This window comes from Trypanosoma cruzi, genomic scaffold, assembly GCF_000209065.1.
Source record: "Trypanosoma cruzi strain CL Brener 1047053517043 genomic scaffold, whole genome shotgun sequence".
In the NCBI taxonomy this organism is placed as follows: domain Eukaryota; phylum Euglenozoa; class Kinetoplastea; order Trypanosomatida; family Trypanosomatidae; genus Trypanosoma; species Trypanosoma cruzi.
Window position 1 is genome coordinate 154,689 of NW_001849528.1, and position 16,956 is coordinate 171,644.

At 48.9% G+C, this 16,956-nt stretch overlaps 9 protein-coding genes across 9 annotated transcripts, besides 19 other annotated features; all 9 read right to left on the reverse strand.

Annotated features, from left to right (window-relative positions):
• Nucleotides 1–13,506: part of a sequence feature (heterozygous, Esmeraldo-like haplotype) that runs on past the window's edge.
• Nucleotides 399–443: a microsatellite.
• Nucleotides 486–3,374, reverse strand: Tc00.1047053511071.120 (hypothetical protein, conserved; the record flags this gene model as incomplete). Its single annotated transcript, XM_808914.1, has 1 exon — nt 486–3,374. One exon carries the CDS (start codon nt 3,372–3,374, stop codon nt 486–488), a length of 2,889 nt encoding a protein of 962 aa, XP_814007.1.
• Nucleotides 3,438–3,476: a microsatellite.
• Nucleotides 3,714–7,982, reverse strand: Tc00.1047053511071.130 (basal body component, putative; the record flags this gene model as incomplete). Its single annotated transcript, XM_808915.1, has 1 exon — nt 3,714–7,982. The coding sequence occupies one exon, from the start codon at nt 7,980–7,982 to the stop codon at nt 3,714–3,716; it is 4,269 nt and encodes a 1,422-aa protein (XP_814008.1).
• Nucleotides 8,339–8,366: a sequence feature (AT_rich).
• Tc00.1047053511071.140 (2-amino-3-ketobutyrate coenzyme A ligase, putative) lies at nt 8,848–10,062 on the reverse strand (the record flags this gene model as incomplete). The annotated part of the gene is made up of 1 exon (XM_808916.1): nt 8,848–10,062. The coding sequence occupies one exon, from the start codon at nt 10,060–10,062 to the stop codon at nt 8,848–8,850; it is 1,215 nt and encodes a 404-aa protein (XP_814009.1).
• Tc00.1047053511071.150 (hypothetical protein, conserved) lies at nt 10,404–11,147 on the reverse strand (the record flags this gene model as incomplete). The annotated part of the gene is made up of 1 exon (XM_808917.1): nt 10,404–11,147. The coding sequence occupies one exon, from the start codon at nt 11,145–11,147 to the stop codon at nt 10,404–10,406; it is 744 nt and encodes a 247-aa protein (XP_814010.1).
• Tc00.1047053511071.160 (hypothetical protein, conserved) lies at nt 11,312–12,028 on the reverse strand (the record flags this gene model as incomplete). The annotated part of the gene is made up of 1 exon (XM_808918.1): nt 11,312–12,028. One exon carries the CDS (start codon nt 12,026–12,028, stop codon nt 11,312–11,314), a length of 717 nt encoding a protein of 238 aa, XP_814011.1.
• Nucleotides 12,118–12,156: a sequence feature (A-rich).
• Nucleotides 12,293–12,316: a microsatellite.
• Nucleotides 13,013–13,036: a microsatellite.
• Nucleotides 13,299–13,337: a microsatellite.
• Nucleotides 13,442–13,465: a microsatellite.
• Nucleotides 13,472–13,966, reverse strand: Tc00.1047053511071.171 (60S ribosomal protein L12, putative; the record flags this gene model as incomplete). The annotated part of the gene is made up of 1 exon (XM_808922.1): nt 13,472–13,966. The coding sequence occupies one exon, from the start codon at nt 13,964–13,966 to the stop codon at nt 13,472–13,474; it is 495 nt and encodes a 164-aa protein (XP_814015.1).
• Nucleotides 13,507–13,967: a sequence feature (areas merged during assembly that could not be assigned to a particular haplotype. This can correspond to areas where the two haplotypes were merged or to regions with more than two copies in the genome that were merged during assembly.).
• Nucleotides 13,968–16,956: a sequence feature (heterozygous, Esmeraldo-like haplotype).
• Nucleotides 14,012–14,067: a microsatellite.
• On the reverse strand, nt 14,212–15,324 carry Tc00.1047053511071.181 (hypothetical protein, conserved; the record flags this gene model as incomplete). The annotated part of the gene is made up of 1 exon (XM_808921.1): nt 14,212–15,324. One exon carries the CDS (start codon nt 15,322–15,324, stop codon nt 14,212–14,214), a length of 1,113 nt encoding a protein of 370 aa, XP_814014.1.
• Nucleotides 15,394–15,575: a sequence feature (A-rich).
• Nucleotides 15,580–15,608: a microsatellite.
• Nucleotides 15,711–15,733: a sequence feature (AT_rich).
• Nucleotides 15,788–15,842: a sequence feature (A-rich).
• Nucleotides 15,943–16,458, reverse strand: Tc00.1047053511071.190 (hypothetical protein, conserved; the record flags this gene model as incomplete). The annotated part of the gene is made up of 1 exon (XM_808919.1): nt 15,943–16,458. One exon carries the CDS (start codon nt 16,456–16,458, stop codon nt 15,943–15,945), a length of 516 nt encoding a protein of 171 aa, XP_814012.1.
• Nucleotides 16,531–16,555: a sequence feature (AT_rich).
• Nucleotides 16,607–16,626: a microsatellite.
• Nucleotides 16,836–16,956, reverse strand: Tc00.1047053511071.202 (hypothetical protein, conserved; the record flags this gene model as incomplete). The annotated part of the gene is made up of 1 exon (XM_808920.1): nt 16,836–16,956. A coding segment is annotated over one exon (121 nt), but the record flags the coding sequence as incomplete, so codon positions are not given.
• Nucleotides 16,875–16,908: a microsatellite.

The following is a 16,956-nucleotide window of genomic DNA, read 5'->3' on the forward strand; positions in this document are numbered from 1 at the left end:
CGCCGGGCTCTCAGACCCACCAATGGGAATATGAGTGCAAGTGGAACACGTGGAGCCAAAATCCCTTCCAATGGCTTCCCTCACCGTTCCATTACATCCATTCGGGCTCGGCATTCCAAACGGGACATTCCTTGGGACCCCTCCCGCGTCTCCAGCTGCGGAAGCCCTCGCCAACAGCTGGGATCTGCAGGGGAGTAAAAGTGCTGCCAAGAAAAAAGGGAAAAACGAAAATCAAACACAAAAAAACACCTCAATCTTCTACTCACCTCCCCCAACCTCTCGCATGAACCCCACAGCATCACCTCCAGAAAACAACAACAACAGAAAAAAAATTGTGAAAAATATGGGCAAGCGTTCAACCCTCCCAATCTTTCCCTCAACCAGCCATGTTCACTCCAAAAAACAACAACAACAACAAAAAAAACGACCACAATCAAAAACAAAACTGGAAGCATTTTTTTTAGTGGCGCAGATGGCACCAACTACTATCGAAATGGCAAGACAGGAATCGCATCTCGGTGCCTCACTTGCGCCAGAACGTCCTCCAGCTGCAGTCTCATGGTACGATCGCCGCCAGAAAACCATTGGACCATATCCACAGTGCAGTAAACTGCGTGATGTGTTTTTACCCACTCCAATCGCTGTTCCCTCTCTTCAATAAATCCGGCCTTCACAAAGCTTGAAAGAAGATCCGGTAGGACGAGTAGAGCCTTGCCAAATTTGGCCCCTACTTTTTGTTGAAAACTCTGTGCATCCACTGACAGTTGCATAATGAAGGCATCCGAAAGCTTCTTCTTGGCCAACCTACAGTATTCTCTCAACAATGTCATCTGAACTGCAAAGATAAGGCGTTTCATAAATAGTTGCTCCAGCTCTGGCGTCGGCATCGTTTGACGTTTCGCGTTAAGTAGTCCCATTTCCTCCACAACTTGTTTCACGTAGACACTTGCTTGCACTTCCTTTTCGTTTGCCCGTATTTTACTGATGCTCTGAATGACGTTCTCCATGGGAAAAATGGCCTGACATAAACGATGAAGCCCTACATGCAACAGTTCCTCAGCAGCAGCCTTCATGCTATTGCAGCGTTGAAGGCGTTGTTCCACAGTCACCTGGGGCAGCAACGGGGCAACGGATCGTATGGTCGTCTCCAGAAGATGAACAAGCGTCACGCATGATTGTCCTGCCACTGCCCGGCTAACAAGAGCGTATTGATGCGTCTGGCTTGTCATGAAGTTGTGGATGCGGCTCCAAACACGTGGAGGAAAAGATCCGTGGAGGTCATCTTCCGTAGTAAAGGAAGAAGGGGAGGTGGAAGAGACAGCGGCAGCTGTATATTGTCGCGCCGCCCTCTCTGCCCCTGCACGCATTTCAATAAGTGTCGCTTGTGTCGACTCGCTCAAATCCACCTGGTGCTCTAGTCGCACTGCCCGGGAGATCGAAACAAAGTTATCCGCTGCCGTGTAAACATATAAACTAACAAGATCTTCTGCCCAACCAAGTGTCTCCGTTGCTAACGGTGCAAAGCGTGCTACAATCCTCGCAACGTATTCTAGCAACGTGTTCGCAACAGCAACGGATGACGCTGTTAGCATGGAGGGTATTCCTTGCGCCCCGCGACGAGCAACGTCTTCGCGAAAAGACTCCGTCTGCACCATATGCGAGGTATCTTGCAATGTCAACATATGGGTGGCGTAGAATGGATTCTCGTGGCTTCCCGGAGCGTCAATGGAGGCCTCCGTGAGATACCCCTTCACTTCCCGCACCGCGCAACGGTACGTCTCGGGCGGCAAAGGCAACACAACCTGCAGTTCCAACGCGCTCACCCCACCCACAACCCAGGCATCCTCAGCCATAAATTTTAAAATCTGAATGGCCTTCGGTTCCTGAAACTGTTTCGTCATGTATCGCACCAAAGACGCCTTTACTTGCGTCCGAGCGGCGGCTTGTCCACTCTTCTCGAGACCCAATACAGAAATAGACTCGATTAGGATGCTGACTACAAAAAACAGGTGCAGAACCCGCTCCACGTCAACCGAACCCAATTGCAACTTGTCCAGCACAAGAGCAATCTTCTCCACCAAATCCTGTCCAAGTTTATGGCCTACTTTTGTGATCTCCTCTAGCGCTGCAGCGTGCAGTGTAGCAAGCGGGTAATCTGCGCGACTGGAGTCTTTATGCAGTTTGCGCACGGTGGCAAACAGAAATAAAAAGTCCATTATTTTGGCGGACATTTGACAAAGACAAAGCATCAGATGATCTGGGTGAATTGCCGCGGCAATATCAGCGATAGAGACGTCCTCCTCCTTGATGTCAGAAACTTCTATAAGAGACTTTGTGAGAATGTACACTGCAGACTTCCACAACGTCTTTACGACAAGAACACAAACATGATCGGATGTTCCAAGCGCGTATGAAGCCTCAAATGCATTGCAATATTTTGAGGGGATAAACTTTGCTGTCAGGCATTCCGTAAGTGAAACTTCTTGACAACGCTTCAGTGTTTCCTTGTTATCACGGTACTCCTTCCACTCGTCGATAATGCGGCCCATGCAGTGCATCTTTTGAATGCGATCCTCGTGCTCAATATCACCATGCTGCTGAAGCAGTTCCGCCGCTTCGAAAATTTTACCACCTTCGATAAGCGTCATGAGCTGAGTGCGTTTCCAATAGAGTTGTCGCATCGCCTCAAGAAGAGATAGCGTAGCTTTGCAGTTGCCGCGTTTGCGGTGATATGCCAATATTTTCATTTGCTCCGCCGCCGCATTCTTTGCCTTGCGAATGATATTGCGTCCCTTCTTACAATCGCTGGATGTCTCCAGGAGCCGGTCGTTAATAAGTCTTATCTCCTCTACGCCGCTAACAAACCCTTTGCTGTTTGCAAGCACACGCTTCTTAAGCGTGGCGCTCACAAGATCACACTTCAGCCGCAGCTCACGTATTGATGCCTCCGTTGCCTGTCGTTGCAGTTGCTGCAGCTGCTGCTGTGTATCATCACCGCCATGTCCCCTACCATCGACAAATTCCATTTGTGTGATTTCGTATTTCATCGCCTCATAGGACTTGTCAAAGTATTTCTTGTCAACGTGCTCGTGCAGCTGCTGGTCGGTGAGGGGCTCCTCCTCCTCAGACTCAAAATCCGTCGCCTCCGCCGCAGCGACACGCTCACCGCGCTCATTGTCTATCTGTGCACCGTATCGCAGCTGAAAAAGGCGCCGCAACGTTCCGGTACGACTCATCACGCCGTTTTGGCCTGGCACGCGCAGCCTTTCAACAGGAATGCTGCGCAGCACATTCTTTGTGAGCTTCAGTCCCTTCTTTGCCCCACGCATGGCCCCTTTCCAGGCATAATGGATCCCATCCCGCACTTCATCCATGGCCGTTTCTGCTGCTGAAAGAGCGACAGCGGATAAAAATGGAGTTTAAAAGGAGAGAGAGAGAAAATAATAAAAAAAAAAAAAAAAAAAAAAAAATAAAAAGTAAAGCGGAGAAGAGGGTAAAACAAAAAACTTCAGATCAAAAATCAACAAGTTAAACTCCACCTAAAAACAACGACCAAAGCCATCATTTCATTCTATCCCCCAACAACAGCAATATGGAATACACACACACACACACACAGAGAGAGAGAGAGAGAAATACATACATGCGGCTCCCTCTCAATCCCCCCCACCCCAAAAAAAAATCACTTGAGCAGTTAGCATCAAAAAAACCCGTCAGCGATCATTTTTGTATAGCAATCCACTTCGGTTGATGTCTTGTTCATGCATTCGACGACCCACCTCTAGCTGTTCCTGTTGCTTGTCAAAGCAGAGCTGCATGAGTTGCTGCGCACTGCGCATCTCCTCAATTTTTTCAAGGAGGTCTTTTTCCCGCAAACGTGTTTCTGCAAGGGTGACTTCCCCAATGTTTTTAAGCGATTCAAGATTGGCACAACGTTCCTTCAATGCCGAGTTCTCAGATTTACGCGCCTGAAGTTGGCTGGAGAGTTCAGCCTCTCGCTTCCGTGACTCGGCAAGCTCTTTCTCAAGAACAGCAATTTTCCTTCTGTCGTTATTTGTCTGACGATCCAGCTGTTGTTTCTCCGATTCAACCGCGTTCAGTCTCTTTGTAAGCTCCGCGACGCGCTCCTCCATTCGACTGTGCTGGGAGGCAGCCGTGTGATTGCTCTGCTGCGCCCCCTGTCGTGCCACCGAAAGCTGCAGCTGCAGCGACTGAATCTGCCGCCGGAGCTCTTCTATTTGTCTATGAAGCGTCTCTTTGGCGGCGGTGAGCGCAGTCAACCGACGGCTCTCCTCACGGGCCCTCTCGCGCTCGCTTGCCAACACATTCTCCTTTTCCTGCAGGACTTGCTGCACCGCCGAAAGTTCGCTGCGCAACTCCCGCACCTCCACCTCGCTCTGATTATGCTCCACCGTGCATTCTTCAAGACGTCGGCGGATTCGTTCCTGCTGCTGCTGAAGGGTGCGCCTCTCCTCATCAAGCATTTTCCGCTCCGCCCCCGACCGCTGCTCAAACTCGCGGAGTTGTTCCTTCAGCGCCGCAATCTGATCCCCGCGGTGAGCAATCTCCAGCCGCGCGCGCTCTAGCTCCGTCCTTTCTCGCTGAAACTGCTCCTCCTTGCGGTGATGTTCCTTTAGTGCCGTCTCCCGCTCCATGGAGACCCGCTCTGTTGTATGAACCAGTTCTTGACGCAACTGCGCAATGTCGGCCCCGTGTTGTAGAACCAGTTTGGAAATTTCCCTGTTTCGCTCATCCCGCACCGCTTGCAACTCGTCAGCATGTACCCGCTTCAATTCTTCCACCTCACGCTCCATCTTTGACCGCTGCTGCCTCATCCCCTCGCCTGACCGCCACCTAAGCGACGCGACAATGTCCCACCCGTCGTGAACCATTTTACCCACTTGATAGAATGAGCGAGTTGTGACAGCAAGGGCAAAGTCACCAAACATTTCTTTTGTCATCATGGCATCCTCCGCCATATTTGAAACGAGGCGACTGTATGACGCAGCGATTTTGCGCTGTGTATCCTTTGCGTACTGTAGCGCCGCTTCCTTCGCCTCTTCCAGTTCACGCAGTTTCTTTCGTGCCAGCGCCAACTCATGGGCCAAAACATCTACTCGCTCACGTGCTGCATTCAATTCCTCAGAAGTTTTGGCATGAGACACATCTTGCTCTTCTATCATACGTGTCAACTGCGGCAATTGCAACTCCTGAGTGCTGCTCAAAGCCTTCTTCGCCTCCGCCAGCGCCTCTTCCTGTACCGATAATCGCATTTCTGCCGCGTGTTGCGCCGCATGAGCCAACTTTATTTCTTCCTGAAGCCGCTCCATCTCAGTTTTGTAGGATTCGCTGCTCTTTCCGCGTGACTTTTTCGACCTCGCCAGCATGCTCTCTGCCTCCGCCTTCTTCTCCGTGGCCGCATCAACCTGCTCCAGTGCCTTGCGCAGCGCCTCCTTCCGCATGGCGTGTTTCTTTTCCTTCTGAACAACCTTTTCTTCCAGCTCAGCCACGCGACTTTGCAGCGCACTAATCTGCCCCGTCATTTCTTCTGCATCCATTGCATTCTGCTGCAGCTGCACTTCGCGCGCGTCAAGCTCCTTCTCCAAGAATTCGATGCGATTATGGAGGAGGTCAGCATCCCGACGGCTCAACTCCGCCTGATGGTTAATTCGCTCCTCAAGCACCGCCACCTTCGCGCGTTCATCCGCGAGACGCGACAATTCTTGCTGCATCGAACCAATGGTGGCGTCACGCTGGGCAAGTTCACGTTCCAGATCCTCGGAGCTGCGTTTTGCAAGTTCTTCCACTTCCCTCGCATGCTGTGTGACGCGTTTGTACTCCGCCGTCTTTTGCTGCAGCTCTGCATCCAGGCGTTGGAAGGCATCGTCCCTGCCATCTCGCCCCGACGCTTGAATGGACTCGCACTCCGCACGTAACCTTTCCAACGACGCAAGATGCTGTTGTCGCTCTTGCTGCATCGTGGCCACTTCCCTTTCCAGCTGCTCGGCGCGCCTTTCCGACTCGCGCAGCCGTGCCGCACTGTCCGTAAACTCTCTTTTGGCTCGTTCGTCCTGTGCCTTCGCAAGTTCATTCCTTAGTTGTGTCAACTCATTGCGACTTACCGCAAGTTCCTCTTTTGCAGTCCTAAGAGCCTCTGCAATGGTCTCTTGTCGCCTGTCATTCGCCGCGCGTTCGTTCTCCATCTTCTCCATTGACTTTCGCAGTCGCATTTCATTCTCTGAGGCGACATCGACCAACTGCTGTTGCTTCGCCAGTGCCTCCCGCAGACTCATGGACTCGCGCCTTGCATCTTCCAACGCTCTTGCGGTCTCACGGGCATCAGAGGCATGCTTGTCTTTTTCCTCACAAAGTCTTCGCATAGCTTCATGCGCAGTCTGCAATTCGCGTTGGTTCGCTTTATTTTCAGCAAATTCCTCTGCCAACTTTGCGTTCGCAGAGTTCAAGCGCTGGCGAAGTTCATTAACTTCACCCTCAAATACTCTCTTGCACTCTGTCAGCTCTGTTTTATGTGCCCATGCCATTTCCTGCAAACGCTTTTCTTGCGCGGAAATCAACGCTTGTGACTGATGCTCCCTTTCCCTCAGCTGATCCTTCATCCTTTCAAGGGCGATGCTGGCGTCCTCATTTCGCGTAGTGAGAGCTCTCCTTTCCTCTGAGAAGCGTTCCTGCAGAGTGCTCAGTTGATGCTCCACGTCTTTCAGCTCATAATTGATACGGTCACGGTCTTCTCGCAGTCGATCTCGTTCCAGTGTCGTAAGTGCCAGTTTCTCCTTGAATTCGGCGGTGCAGCGCAGGTATTCCTCCTTTGCGGTGGCGATGGCAGCATGAAGCTCCTTGAGCTCGGTTGAGCTTCCCTCCAACTTCCGTTGCTTCCGCTCCGTCTCCTGCTGCTGCTCCACCAATTCTGCCTTCAGTGCCATTAATTGTGATGACGTCTTTTCACGCTCTTCACTGCCTCGTCTACGTTCCTGCTCAAGCGCTTCACAGACCTCTGAAAGTCGCCCTTCCAATGTCTGTATCCTGACTTGACCATGCTGCAGCTGCTCCACCGTCGCAGTGAGCTGTGCTGCCGTTTTCTCGGCCGTCTCACGGGCTAATTGCATCTCCTTCTGATGCATTGCAGCCAAATTTTTCCTCGACTCTTGCTCCGCATCGAGCAGCTGGCGTGTCGTCTTCTCCTCACGAAGAGCATCGGCAAGTTTCTGCTGCAACTGCGCATACATCGCATTCAGATCTTCAATTTCACCCTTATACTCAGCAGCGGCCCGCTTCGTCTTCAACAACTGCGCATTCAAGTCGTCAATCTCGGCAGCTGTCGTCGCCCTCTGGGAGCGCATAGACTCCTCGCACTTCGCCAAGGCGTCCAAATGCGTTTTTGCTGAGACCATCGACTCCATCTCCTGACGCGCGTCCGCTAATGCCTTCCTCAGCTCTTCATGAGCCGCTTCCTTTATAGTTAGCTGCTGTGCCCTCGCTTCACATGACTCTATTGCCCTCTGCGCGGCCTCCTGCTGCTGCCGCAAATGAGTTTGTCCCGCTTGAAGAGACCGAACTTCCTCAGCGTGTTGTCGTCGCAACTCCTCAACCTCTCGGCAGTGCCTTTCTCTATTCGCCTCTAACATTTCAGTGGCCTCATTTAGTTTCCGCCGCATCTCGTCCGCCTGCACCTTCATGGCATCGTTATGCTTCACAAGCTGTTCAATATGCTCATCACCCTTTTGAACTTTTTCTGCCATCTTTTTCACTCTCTTCTGTGCCCTCTCCAGCTTCTGCCGCGCGCTCACCACATCTATTTTGTATGTGTCCTCTTTCTTCCGCAGCTCACAGCGGCGTTCCTCGAGGCCGCGGATAAGCTCGTGTATCTCATCGTCCTTGGAGTTAATGACACGAAGGTACTCCTCCAGCAGCTGGTCAACATGACCCATGGCCTCTCTATCAGATTTCTCTGTACATTTGTGCATTTGTGTGCAAAGGCCAACGTACACTAAAACCAAACAAACAAACACGCGACACTTCTCTCCCCACCCAAAAACCAAAAAAGAAATGGGAAAAACGGAAAATGGGAAAAAGAGAGGAAGCAGAAAGGCTGAGAGATTCCTTTACTCCCCTCACACAGCATTCCAAACAGATTTTTTTTTGCCTATATTGCTGGATGGATCCTAAAATTATGTAAATATGTGTAAATTAAATAGGACGGGGATAAAGAGGGTTTATATTGGAGCGGTAGTGAGTTCGCCGCACTCTCGATGTTTGATCCAAATATAAATACATTTTGATGGACTCCATCGTGACACGCCGCCCTCTATTCGTATTGGAGATATAAATATTTATTTATTTATATAAAAGTTGGTAGACTCCGGGGACCTCCAGCCGCAAGACTCCGCCCCGCAAGGTAGGAATCAAGGAGTGTGCATGGAATGTCAAAAATAACGTAATAAAAATAGAAATAAATATACATACTTTCGTCGTACCGTTTATATGTTCCTTCATTTCCTTCAATCGCGGTCTTCCAAAGGATCATATAATAATGGAAAAGAATGGGTACTGAAACGTATTCGTCTTATCGAAAAATATTAATTAAATTTAGTTATCCAGCTTTCATCGTGAATATTCTTTTCAGAATATCCAAACAAATAAATAATGATAAAGAGGGGAAATAATAATAATAAACCACCACACAAACCATCAAAAGAAAACAAAACAAACAAAAAATGATGTAATTATTTAAAGTTAATTGCGTAAAAACCACTAGTATGCACGTAAAATCAGAAACAAGCGTCTTTTCATTTTATATTTTTTATGTTTACTTTTGTTATTCTTAAAAAATCACACGTTGAGTTCCTTCTTGATTGTCTTGAATGCCTCAACAGCACGCATCACATCTTCGGTGCTGTGCGCCGCGGAGAGCTGCGCGCGGATGCGCGCCTTTCCATTTGGCACGACTGGGTAGCTGAAGGCAATGACGTAAATTCCTTGAGACATCATCCGGGACGCAAACTCACCGGCAATGCGGGCGTCATAGAGCATCACAGGAACGATAGGGCACTCCTCGTGGCCGGTGAGAGTCAAACCCGCCTTCTTCATCTCTGTGCGGAACAGCCGCGTGTTCTCTTGTAGCTTCTTCTGGGCAGAGGATGAGTTCTGAAGAAGTTCCATCACCTTCAGCGACCCACCAACGGCGGCAGGCGCAATTGTGTTGGAGAACAGGTACGGACGACCCTTCTGTCGCTGAACCTCCACAATTTCTTTGGAACCCGACGACAGGCCACCGCTGGCACCACCAAGTGCCTTTCCAAGGGTTGTGTTGAGAATGTCAACCTTGTCCACGACACCAAACAAAGTCGGCGTTCCGCGGCCACCCTCACCCATAAATCCCGTGGCGTGGGAGTCATCAACCATGATGTTTGCGTTATATTTCTCGGCCAGAGCCACAATCTTGTCCAGCGGCGCGACATCACCGTCCATGGAGAAGACACCATCCGTCACAATGAGCCGGATGCGTTTGTCTTGCGTCTTCTGAAGAGCGGTTTCAAGTTCTGCCATGTCCATGTGGGCGTAGCGGTGCCTTTCCGCCTTGCACAGACGCACACCGTCGATGATGCTCGCATGGTTTAGCGCGTCCGAAATGATAGCGTCCTGTTCATTCAACAGGGCTTCAAACACGCCGCCGTTCGCGTCAAAGCAGCTCGGATAGAGAATGGTGTCTTCGGTTCCAAGAAACTTCGTCATGGTATCCTCCAACTTCTTGTGGATGTCGGTTGTGCCGCAAATAAAGCGCACGGATGCCAGGCCGTAGCCATGGGTCTCAAGTGCATCCTTCGCGGCCTGGATCACCTCTGGGTTCCCGGCGAGGCCAAGATAGTTGTTGGCGCAGAAGTTCAGCAGGGGCTGGGTGGAGGACTGAACATCGATCAGGGCAGACTGCTTGGAGGTGATCACACGTTCACTTTTGTACGTGCCCGCCTCCTTCACGGCAGCAATCTGCGCCGCTGCAATTTGGCGGAGTGCGGGATTGGCGAACCTCAAAGCCGTACAAAACATCCTTCTGCTTCTTTTTATTAAGTGTTTTTGTGCTTAATTTTTTCCTTTTCCTTTTTTTTTTGCTTGACTGCGCAGTCGGCGGCGGCGGGGGTAACACGACACACAGCAGCAACAAAGGGATAGAAGAATGGAATGAAAGGGCTATGTGAGGGATGGAGCGCGACGACCAGCGAATCGTGGGAAAACAACACACGTGCCGCCACTTCAATTCTCAAAACAAGGGGGGACAAAAGGCGACAACCAACTCCACAACACCTCTACATGTGGCTGTTCCACTCCACGCATCGACACCCTCCGGCCCTGCTTCTTTTTTCCTCTTCTCTTTCCTTCGTTCACCCCCGCTACACAGTCATCGTGTGAAACATGTGAACCACACGGTGGGGGAGAACGTCGGTCAACTCCTGGCGACTTTTGTCGGACACCAACACAAAAAGGCCTCGGGAGCCCTCCGGCAAAATTTCATCGCCCCGCAGCGTGTTTTCCTCGAGGAGCTCCTTGAGCGAGTTTGCCACACCACGCACCACCGCCACGTCTTGAATGAACCAAATAATACACTTGGCGCTGGCGGCATCTTTCCGCAGGCGCGTGGAAAGCTCGGTGACATCTTTAAAGACACCCGTCAGTCGGTGAAGGACTACACATGTCAAAAGGGTCGTAAGCTCCTTTTCCACCGCAGCACGATCCGCGGTGTGAAGATGAACACCAGTCAGACCCAGACGTTTACTCGCAAGTGCAGACACCAATGGCCCACTACCCGACGCAATGCATTCGCATGGAAAGTCGCGATCGGCGCCTATTCTAAAGTAGAGGTGGGCGGAGGCCAGCAGAAGGGCACAAAGCACACCCAATATGCGGCACGGCCATTTGTACCTTGACTCCGCCTCTTCATTCTTCGATGTTTTTCGCGTCCCTCTTCTCTCCGGTGCCGGCTTCACCTTCACTTCCTTTTTAGCCACCACAGCGCAAACACCAGTCTTCGCAGGCTCATTGGACGAGTGACGCTCAAAAGTGCTCTTGGGTGAATCACTGCATTCGCGTTCTTGCCGTGCTAGAGAAGTCTTTCGGCGGCTCTTCTTGCTGGGCATTTGTTACCTACACGCAGCAAGGAAGAAGAAGCAACAACGCATCGAGGCTGATGATGACAAGCCGTAAAACAAGGGGAGCGATTTGAAGGAAAAACACACACACACACACAAGACGCAGCGACTTTCTTATTTTATTCTTTTCTCTTGACACTCGACAGCCTCTTCTACAAAGACCTCTCCGGCAGCTGGGGACGCGACACACCCTCTTCGCTAAACCCCGCTAGCCGGTCAAACTCCGCTTCCCAATTGTGAAGAACGCACAACTTCTTGAAGGCAACACGTCCCCTCTCCGACAGTTCCCACTGCTCCCGTTTCATGCGCCTCACCAATTCAAGCCCAAACTCCCCGTCATCCGCCTCCTTCGCGGCCTCAAGGAGGTGCGTGTACGTATATGGAAGAAAATGCAAGCCATCCGCCTCCTGTCTCTTACCAACTGCTATTGCCTCCTTCCATCTACCACCAGCCATCTTTGCCTTGATCAATGCAAGGTAGCAAACGCTGTCCAAGGCCATTTTCCCACTAAACTCATCGAACACCTCCTCCACCTCAGAAATTCTGTCGGCATCGGCGCATGTGGCCAGTACGCAGCCAACTCCCACGACGTCTGGGCGGATGCCTTCCCGCTGCATTTGACGAAGCACCCTCAGTGAGGCTTCCCACGCTTTCGGCTGCACGCACTGCCTAAGAATGGATGTGTAATGAGCAGAATTGAGCGCAACTCCTTCGTGACGCGCCGTGTGCCAAAGTTCAACCGCCCGAAACCAATTGCTGGCCTCTGGGTTTAGTAATTCCTGTTGGAGGGCATACACATGACCAAACTGATGCATCCACCCACCACCATAGCGTGGAAATACACCCTGCCCTGAAGCACGTGGGTGCATCCTCTCTGCTAGTCCTCACAAACACCACTCAAGCACACGCCATCGGAGAAATAAAAAGCAAAACAACACCATCAACAACAAAATTATACAAAAGAAAACAAGAAGACCAAAAAAAAAAAAAAAAAAAACACGCAAAACGGCACAACTCCATTTCAAAATCCAAAAAAGCAAATACACAAGCAACAGATGTGCCTGAGCACAGATAATCAAATACATTCCACAATAATAATAATAATGGAACGGTAACAAAAACAAACAAACCATCAAAACAAAACAAAACAAAAAAAAGAACGGCTGGTTCAAAGAAAAAAAAAAGTGATGCGGCTTTGGGCCTCAGAAACCATGAGTTGTGCTTACTTGGAACGCTGACGCATACGCCGACGACGTCGCTTTAAGCGCTTTATGCGCTTCTTGTGCCACTTGGGCCGCATGCCTCCTGGACGGCTAATCGTCCCCATTTCCTATCTAACAAAACAAAAAAAACGCAGGCAAAGTATGAGCGCAGGCAAAGAAGGAAAAAAAGTCCCAGGAGAACTCCACCACTCGCAAAGAGCACAAAACAAAAGCAACAAGAAGCAGCAAAAAAGGGGAGTAACAAAAACGAAGCAAAAAAAAAAAAAAAGAGCACGAACAACAAGCACATTCGGGCTATCACACCCAAAACGCCTTCTTTCTCCTCCCCGGACCGAAAGAGGATAAGTGGCATCATACCACCTTCATGCTTACTTGGAACGTTGACGCATACGCCGACGACGTCGCTTTAAGCGCTTTATGCGCTTCTTGTGCCACTTGGGCCGCATGCCTCCTGGACGGCTAATCGTCCCCATTTGTGCTCTATGCAAGTGTGGTAAGAAAGAAGCAGGCAAAAAGGCAAATTGGAAAAAAAAAACATTGAAAGAAAAAGAAAGCAATCAACATAAAAGAAAAAACCACCGTGCCGCATTTTAGGAATCAACTTCGCACAACAATAATATTTTTTTGTTAAAAACAAAACAAAACAAAAAAAAAAGACCAAAACCGAAAACACAAAGATGATAGGGTCCTTTGATGACTCGCAGTTGTCCAGACAGAACAAATAAGGAGGTGCCGCAATTTGCTGTGCTTACTTGGAACGTTGACGCATACGCCGGCGTCGTTGCTTTAAGCGCTTTATGCGCTTCTTGTGCCACTTGGGCCGCATGCCTCCTGGACGGCTAATCGTCCCCATTTGTGCTCTATGCAAGTGTGGTAAGAAAGAAGCAGGCAAAAAGGAAAGACACACACACACACAAAAAAAAAAAAAAAATAAATAAATAAATAAATAAATAAAAACAAACGTCTGACATTCGAAGTGTCTTCAATTTCTATTCATGCACCCGGGCAATTTATTTCAGCCCGAGGGAAACCAGAGAAAGAGGAAGGAAAATAAGAAATAACAAAACAAAGCAAAACAAAACACATGAATCAGTTCGGAACCTTCAATTTGCCAATACGCACCTTGTCCTGTATTTCCCGCGGGTTCTCGCCATCGATTGTGCAGCCTACGGAAAGTGCCGTGCCGAGCACCTCCATCACGACGGACTTCATGTTGGCCCCCATGGAGTTGGGCGCCGCCTCCTTTGCAATCTTAAGAATCTCCGAGAAGGGGATATTGCCGCTGTGCTTGATGTTCTTCACCTTCTTGCGGTCACGCGGCGGCTCCTTCAGGGCGCGGATCAAACGAGAGGCAACGGAGGGCGTGACACGCACAGTGGCCACACGGTTCTTGACGCGCAGCTCACATGTGACCTTGAGACCCTTCCAGTCCTTCGTGGACTTGGCGATGTCCTCGCCGATCTTCTTGGCATTCAGGCCGAGCGGACCGACCTTCGGAGCGAGCGACGCCGTGGCAGGCACTTCACCGCCGACGGCCCTCACAATGACTATAAGCTCCTGGTTGGGGTCAAACTTGGGGGGCATTGCTTCAATGGGGTTCCTGTGCGGCACATATCCAGAAGAAAATAAAGACAATCAGAAAAACAAACAAACAAACAAAATACGAAGAGGTAAATAAGAAAACACGCTCTCCCGGGAAGGCACACACAAAAAGAGCACACACACAAAGAGCACAGCTCAGTTAGGGGAACATCGCAGGATCTTCCCACAAATACGCCGGTGGTTTCCTTCAACTTACTGCTCCTCCTCGTGAATCAACCTGCCAGTCACTAATCGGTTCGTACTGGAAGAACTGTAACTGAGCCATTATCGTTGATGTCAACGCGCAGAGTTACCGGGGCTGAAGGGTTTTCCAGCAAATGACGCAAAATTCCCGGACCCACCAATGCGGATACAGCATTAGCGACGCAGCGACCGTTTTCCATCGGAAGATCATCACGTACAAAATCAACCAACCACAAAATCGCATCTTCGCTTACGAGCAACTCTCGGATTGCTTCTCTGTGCCGGCATTTATAGCTCATGATGGTCAGCCAGACAATCTCCTTGGCTGTATCCAGTGCCGCTGAAAGAAATGGAAATGTTTCAATCATAGATGATGACAATTGACTATAGAGACCTTTAAAATCATCCTCAACGATACGGCGCATTTCAGTGAGACTCTTGCCCTGTGTTCGGCCCTGTCTTCCAAAATCTGTAGTCACAATGACAAATAAACGGCTTAGAAACACGCTGGGAGCCTCAGGGAAGGAGGTCGCCCTGCCTAACAGTGGGAGGAGGACACGCACGAGATCTGGGTGCAAAGCTCCAAGGTCGTTGATGATGATGACACCATTTTTTGGGAACTTTATAACGTGCTGTACAACCTTTGGAATCACGACCCGACGAAACTCCTGCACACTGTAACCATCGTAGCTAACACCTGAGAGCACCAGGGTGGAGTCACCCGTCTCACACGCGGTGTCATGGCACCGGAGACCCAAAGATAAAGAAATAAGTTGCGCCAGTGTTGTTTTCCCCACCCCATTGTCACCCGCAAAGTGAAGCACCAGTGGTTTGTCTGGATTTTCAAGTTTGGCGGCAATGCTTCGTATGACACCTTCAACCACATGCGGCTGTCCCTTCAAGTTTCGCTGCGTAAGTCGCCTCAATCGATCCAACACATGCTTCTTGTAGTCGCTCCCGTCAACGTTTACGGGATAACAAAAAAAAAAGCACAGCAGCCTCTTCACGAGGGTTGGATGTGAACTGCATAAAGGACGCGGGCCACAGTCATCCGCTTCGCCAAGGTCCAGTTCAATGTATGCTACCCGAGAGGTGAGTGCGGCGACAAAAAAAACAAGAAGCGCCAAACCACACACAGACCTCGTGCATGGGCCCATCAGAAAAATTCACCTCGGACCAAAAAGCCATGCGTAAATCCAACGAGCAACGTGAGAGAAAGAAAGAGAAAAAAGAAAAACAGCAACAAACGAACAACAACAAAAAATAATAATAATAATGAAATCAAAAAACCAGAGCTGCGCAAGAAAAAAAAAAAACCTCAATTATTATCCCAGTCGTAAAGAACAACAACAACAAAAAACAAAACAAAAACACTTCAACAGAACCAAAATAAAACAAAAAACAGAAATGCTTTTTTTTCTTTTCTTTCTTTCTTTCTTTCATTGCCGTTATTTTGGGCTTATTTTAGTTGATTGAATATTTGCCCTCCCAGTTGGAAATAAAACCCTTTTTCTTCAGTTGTCCTCCACACTACCACGTATGCATTTAAATATATATATAAATATACGTAAACAGATAGATTCATCCTTTACGCAAGAAAGAGGTATGCTAACCAATAATAAAAAAACAAAAAACAAAAAAAAAAAAAAAAGAGAGAGAGAGAGAGAAAGAGAAAGACTTGCTAAAGTAGTTGCTCGTTAACTTTTTTTACTTTTTTTTTTTTTAGCATAGTAGCTCTTAATTGAATGTATTTAAATTTGGCAATGTAATTCGTCTTACATAATATCTGCGTTCTTTTCGTTGGACCAGGCGTCTGGAACGTCCTCAAAGAATTTCTTAATTTCCTCTGGATCAGCCTTGCCGATCGTCCGTGTGTCATTGCGCAACCCGTGCACGCGATATCCAATAAAATAGCACCACTTTGCGGCCATCATGAAGGCAATAAATGAGCAGAAGTACGAACTCCCCGTCCAGCGCTGCTTCAGCATAATGCCTCGGGCCAGCAGATAGAGAGCAACAGCAAAAAGCCCCAAGGTGCCAATCAGAATGGTCGACTGAAAAATAATACGGCTAAAGCTTCCAGGAGGAAGGCGCGCAGTCAATTTTTTGTCCGGGACAACGTACAGCACGGTCGTTATTGCAATAAAAATGCAGGCCAGGAAAAAGCCAGCCGCCGCCCAATAATTACTGAAGATTATTATAAATACAACAACACCCGCCGCGTATGCCGCAATGAAGAGCAAATACAATGCCACACGAATAAAAAGACACTTCTTTTCTGAAATAGCCATCTTTTTCAAAAATTCCTTTTTTTTTTCTCCTTATATTTTTATTGATGGACCTTTTTTTTGTTTCTTTCTTTCTTATATATATATTTATATATATTTTCTCTGTGTGCTATTGCTTCTCGTTCCTTCGCTTTCACTGAGAAAAAGCCATAACAACAACAACAACAACAAAAAGTTAACACGCAGACATATACGTAAATAAGATTGCAAAGAAAGAAACAGGAATAACTTAAAAAAGAAGGAAACAAAAAACAAAAACAAAAAAATTTACACTCGCGAGAGACGGGACTGCCGCACCATCGGCCCATCCTAAGCATGTAGGACGTTTGGCGGTAATTGAGGTGTACGGTGGCGACATCCCCGTTAAAAAAAGACACAATTTATATGAGGGTGACCCTCCCTCTTGCCCTCGTCTCGTGAAAAAAAAAAAAAAAAAAAAAAAAAAAAAAAAAAGCAACAACGACGGCGAGAGCTTGATAAGGCACCGCAAACTCAATCAAT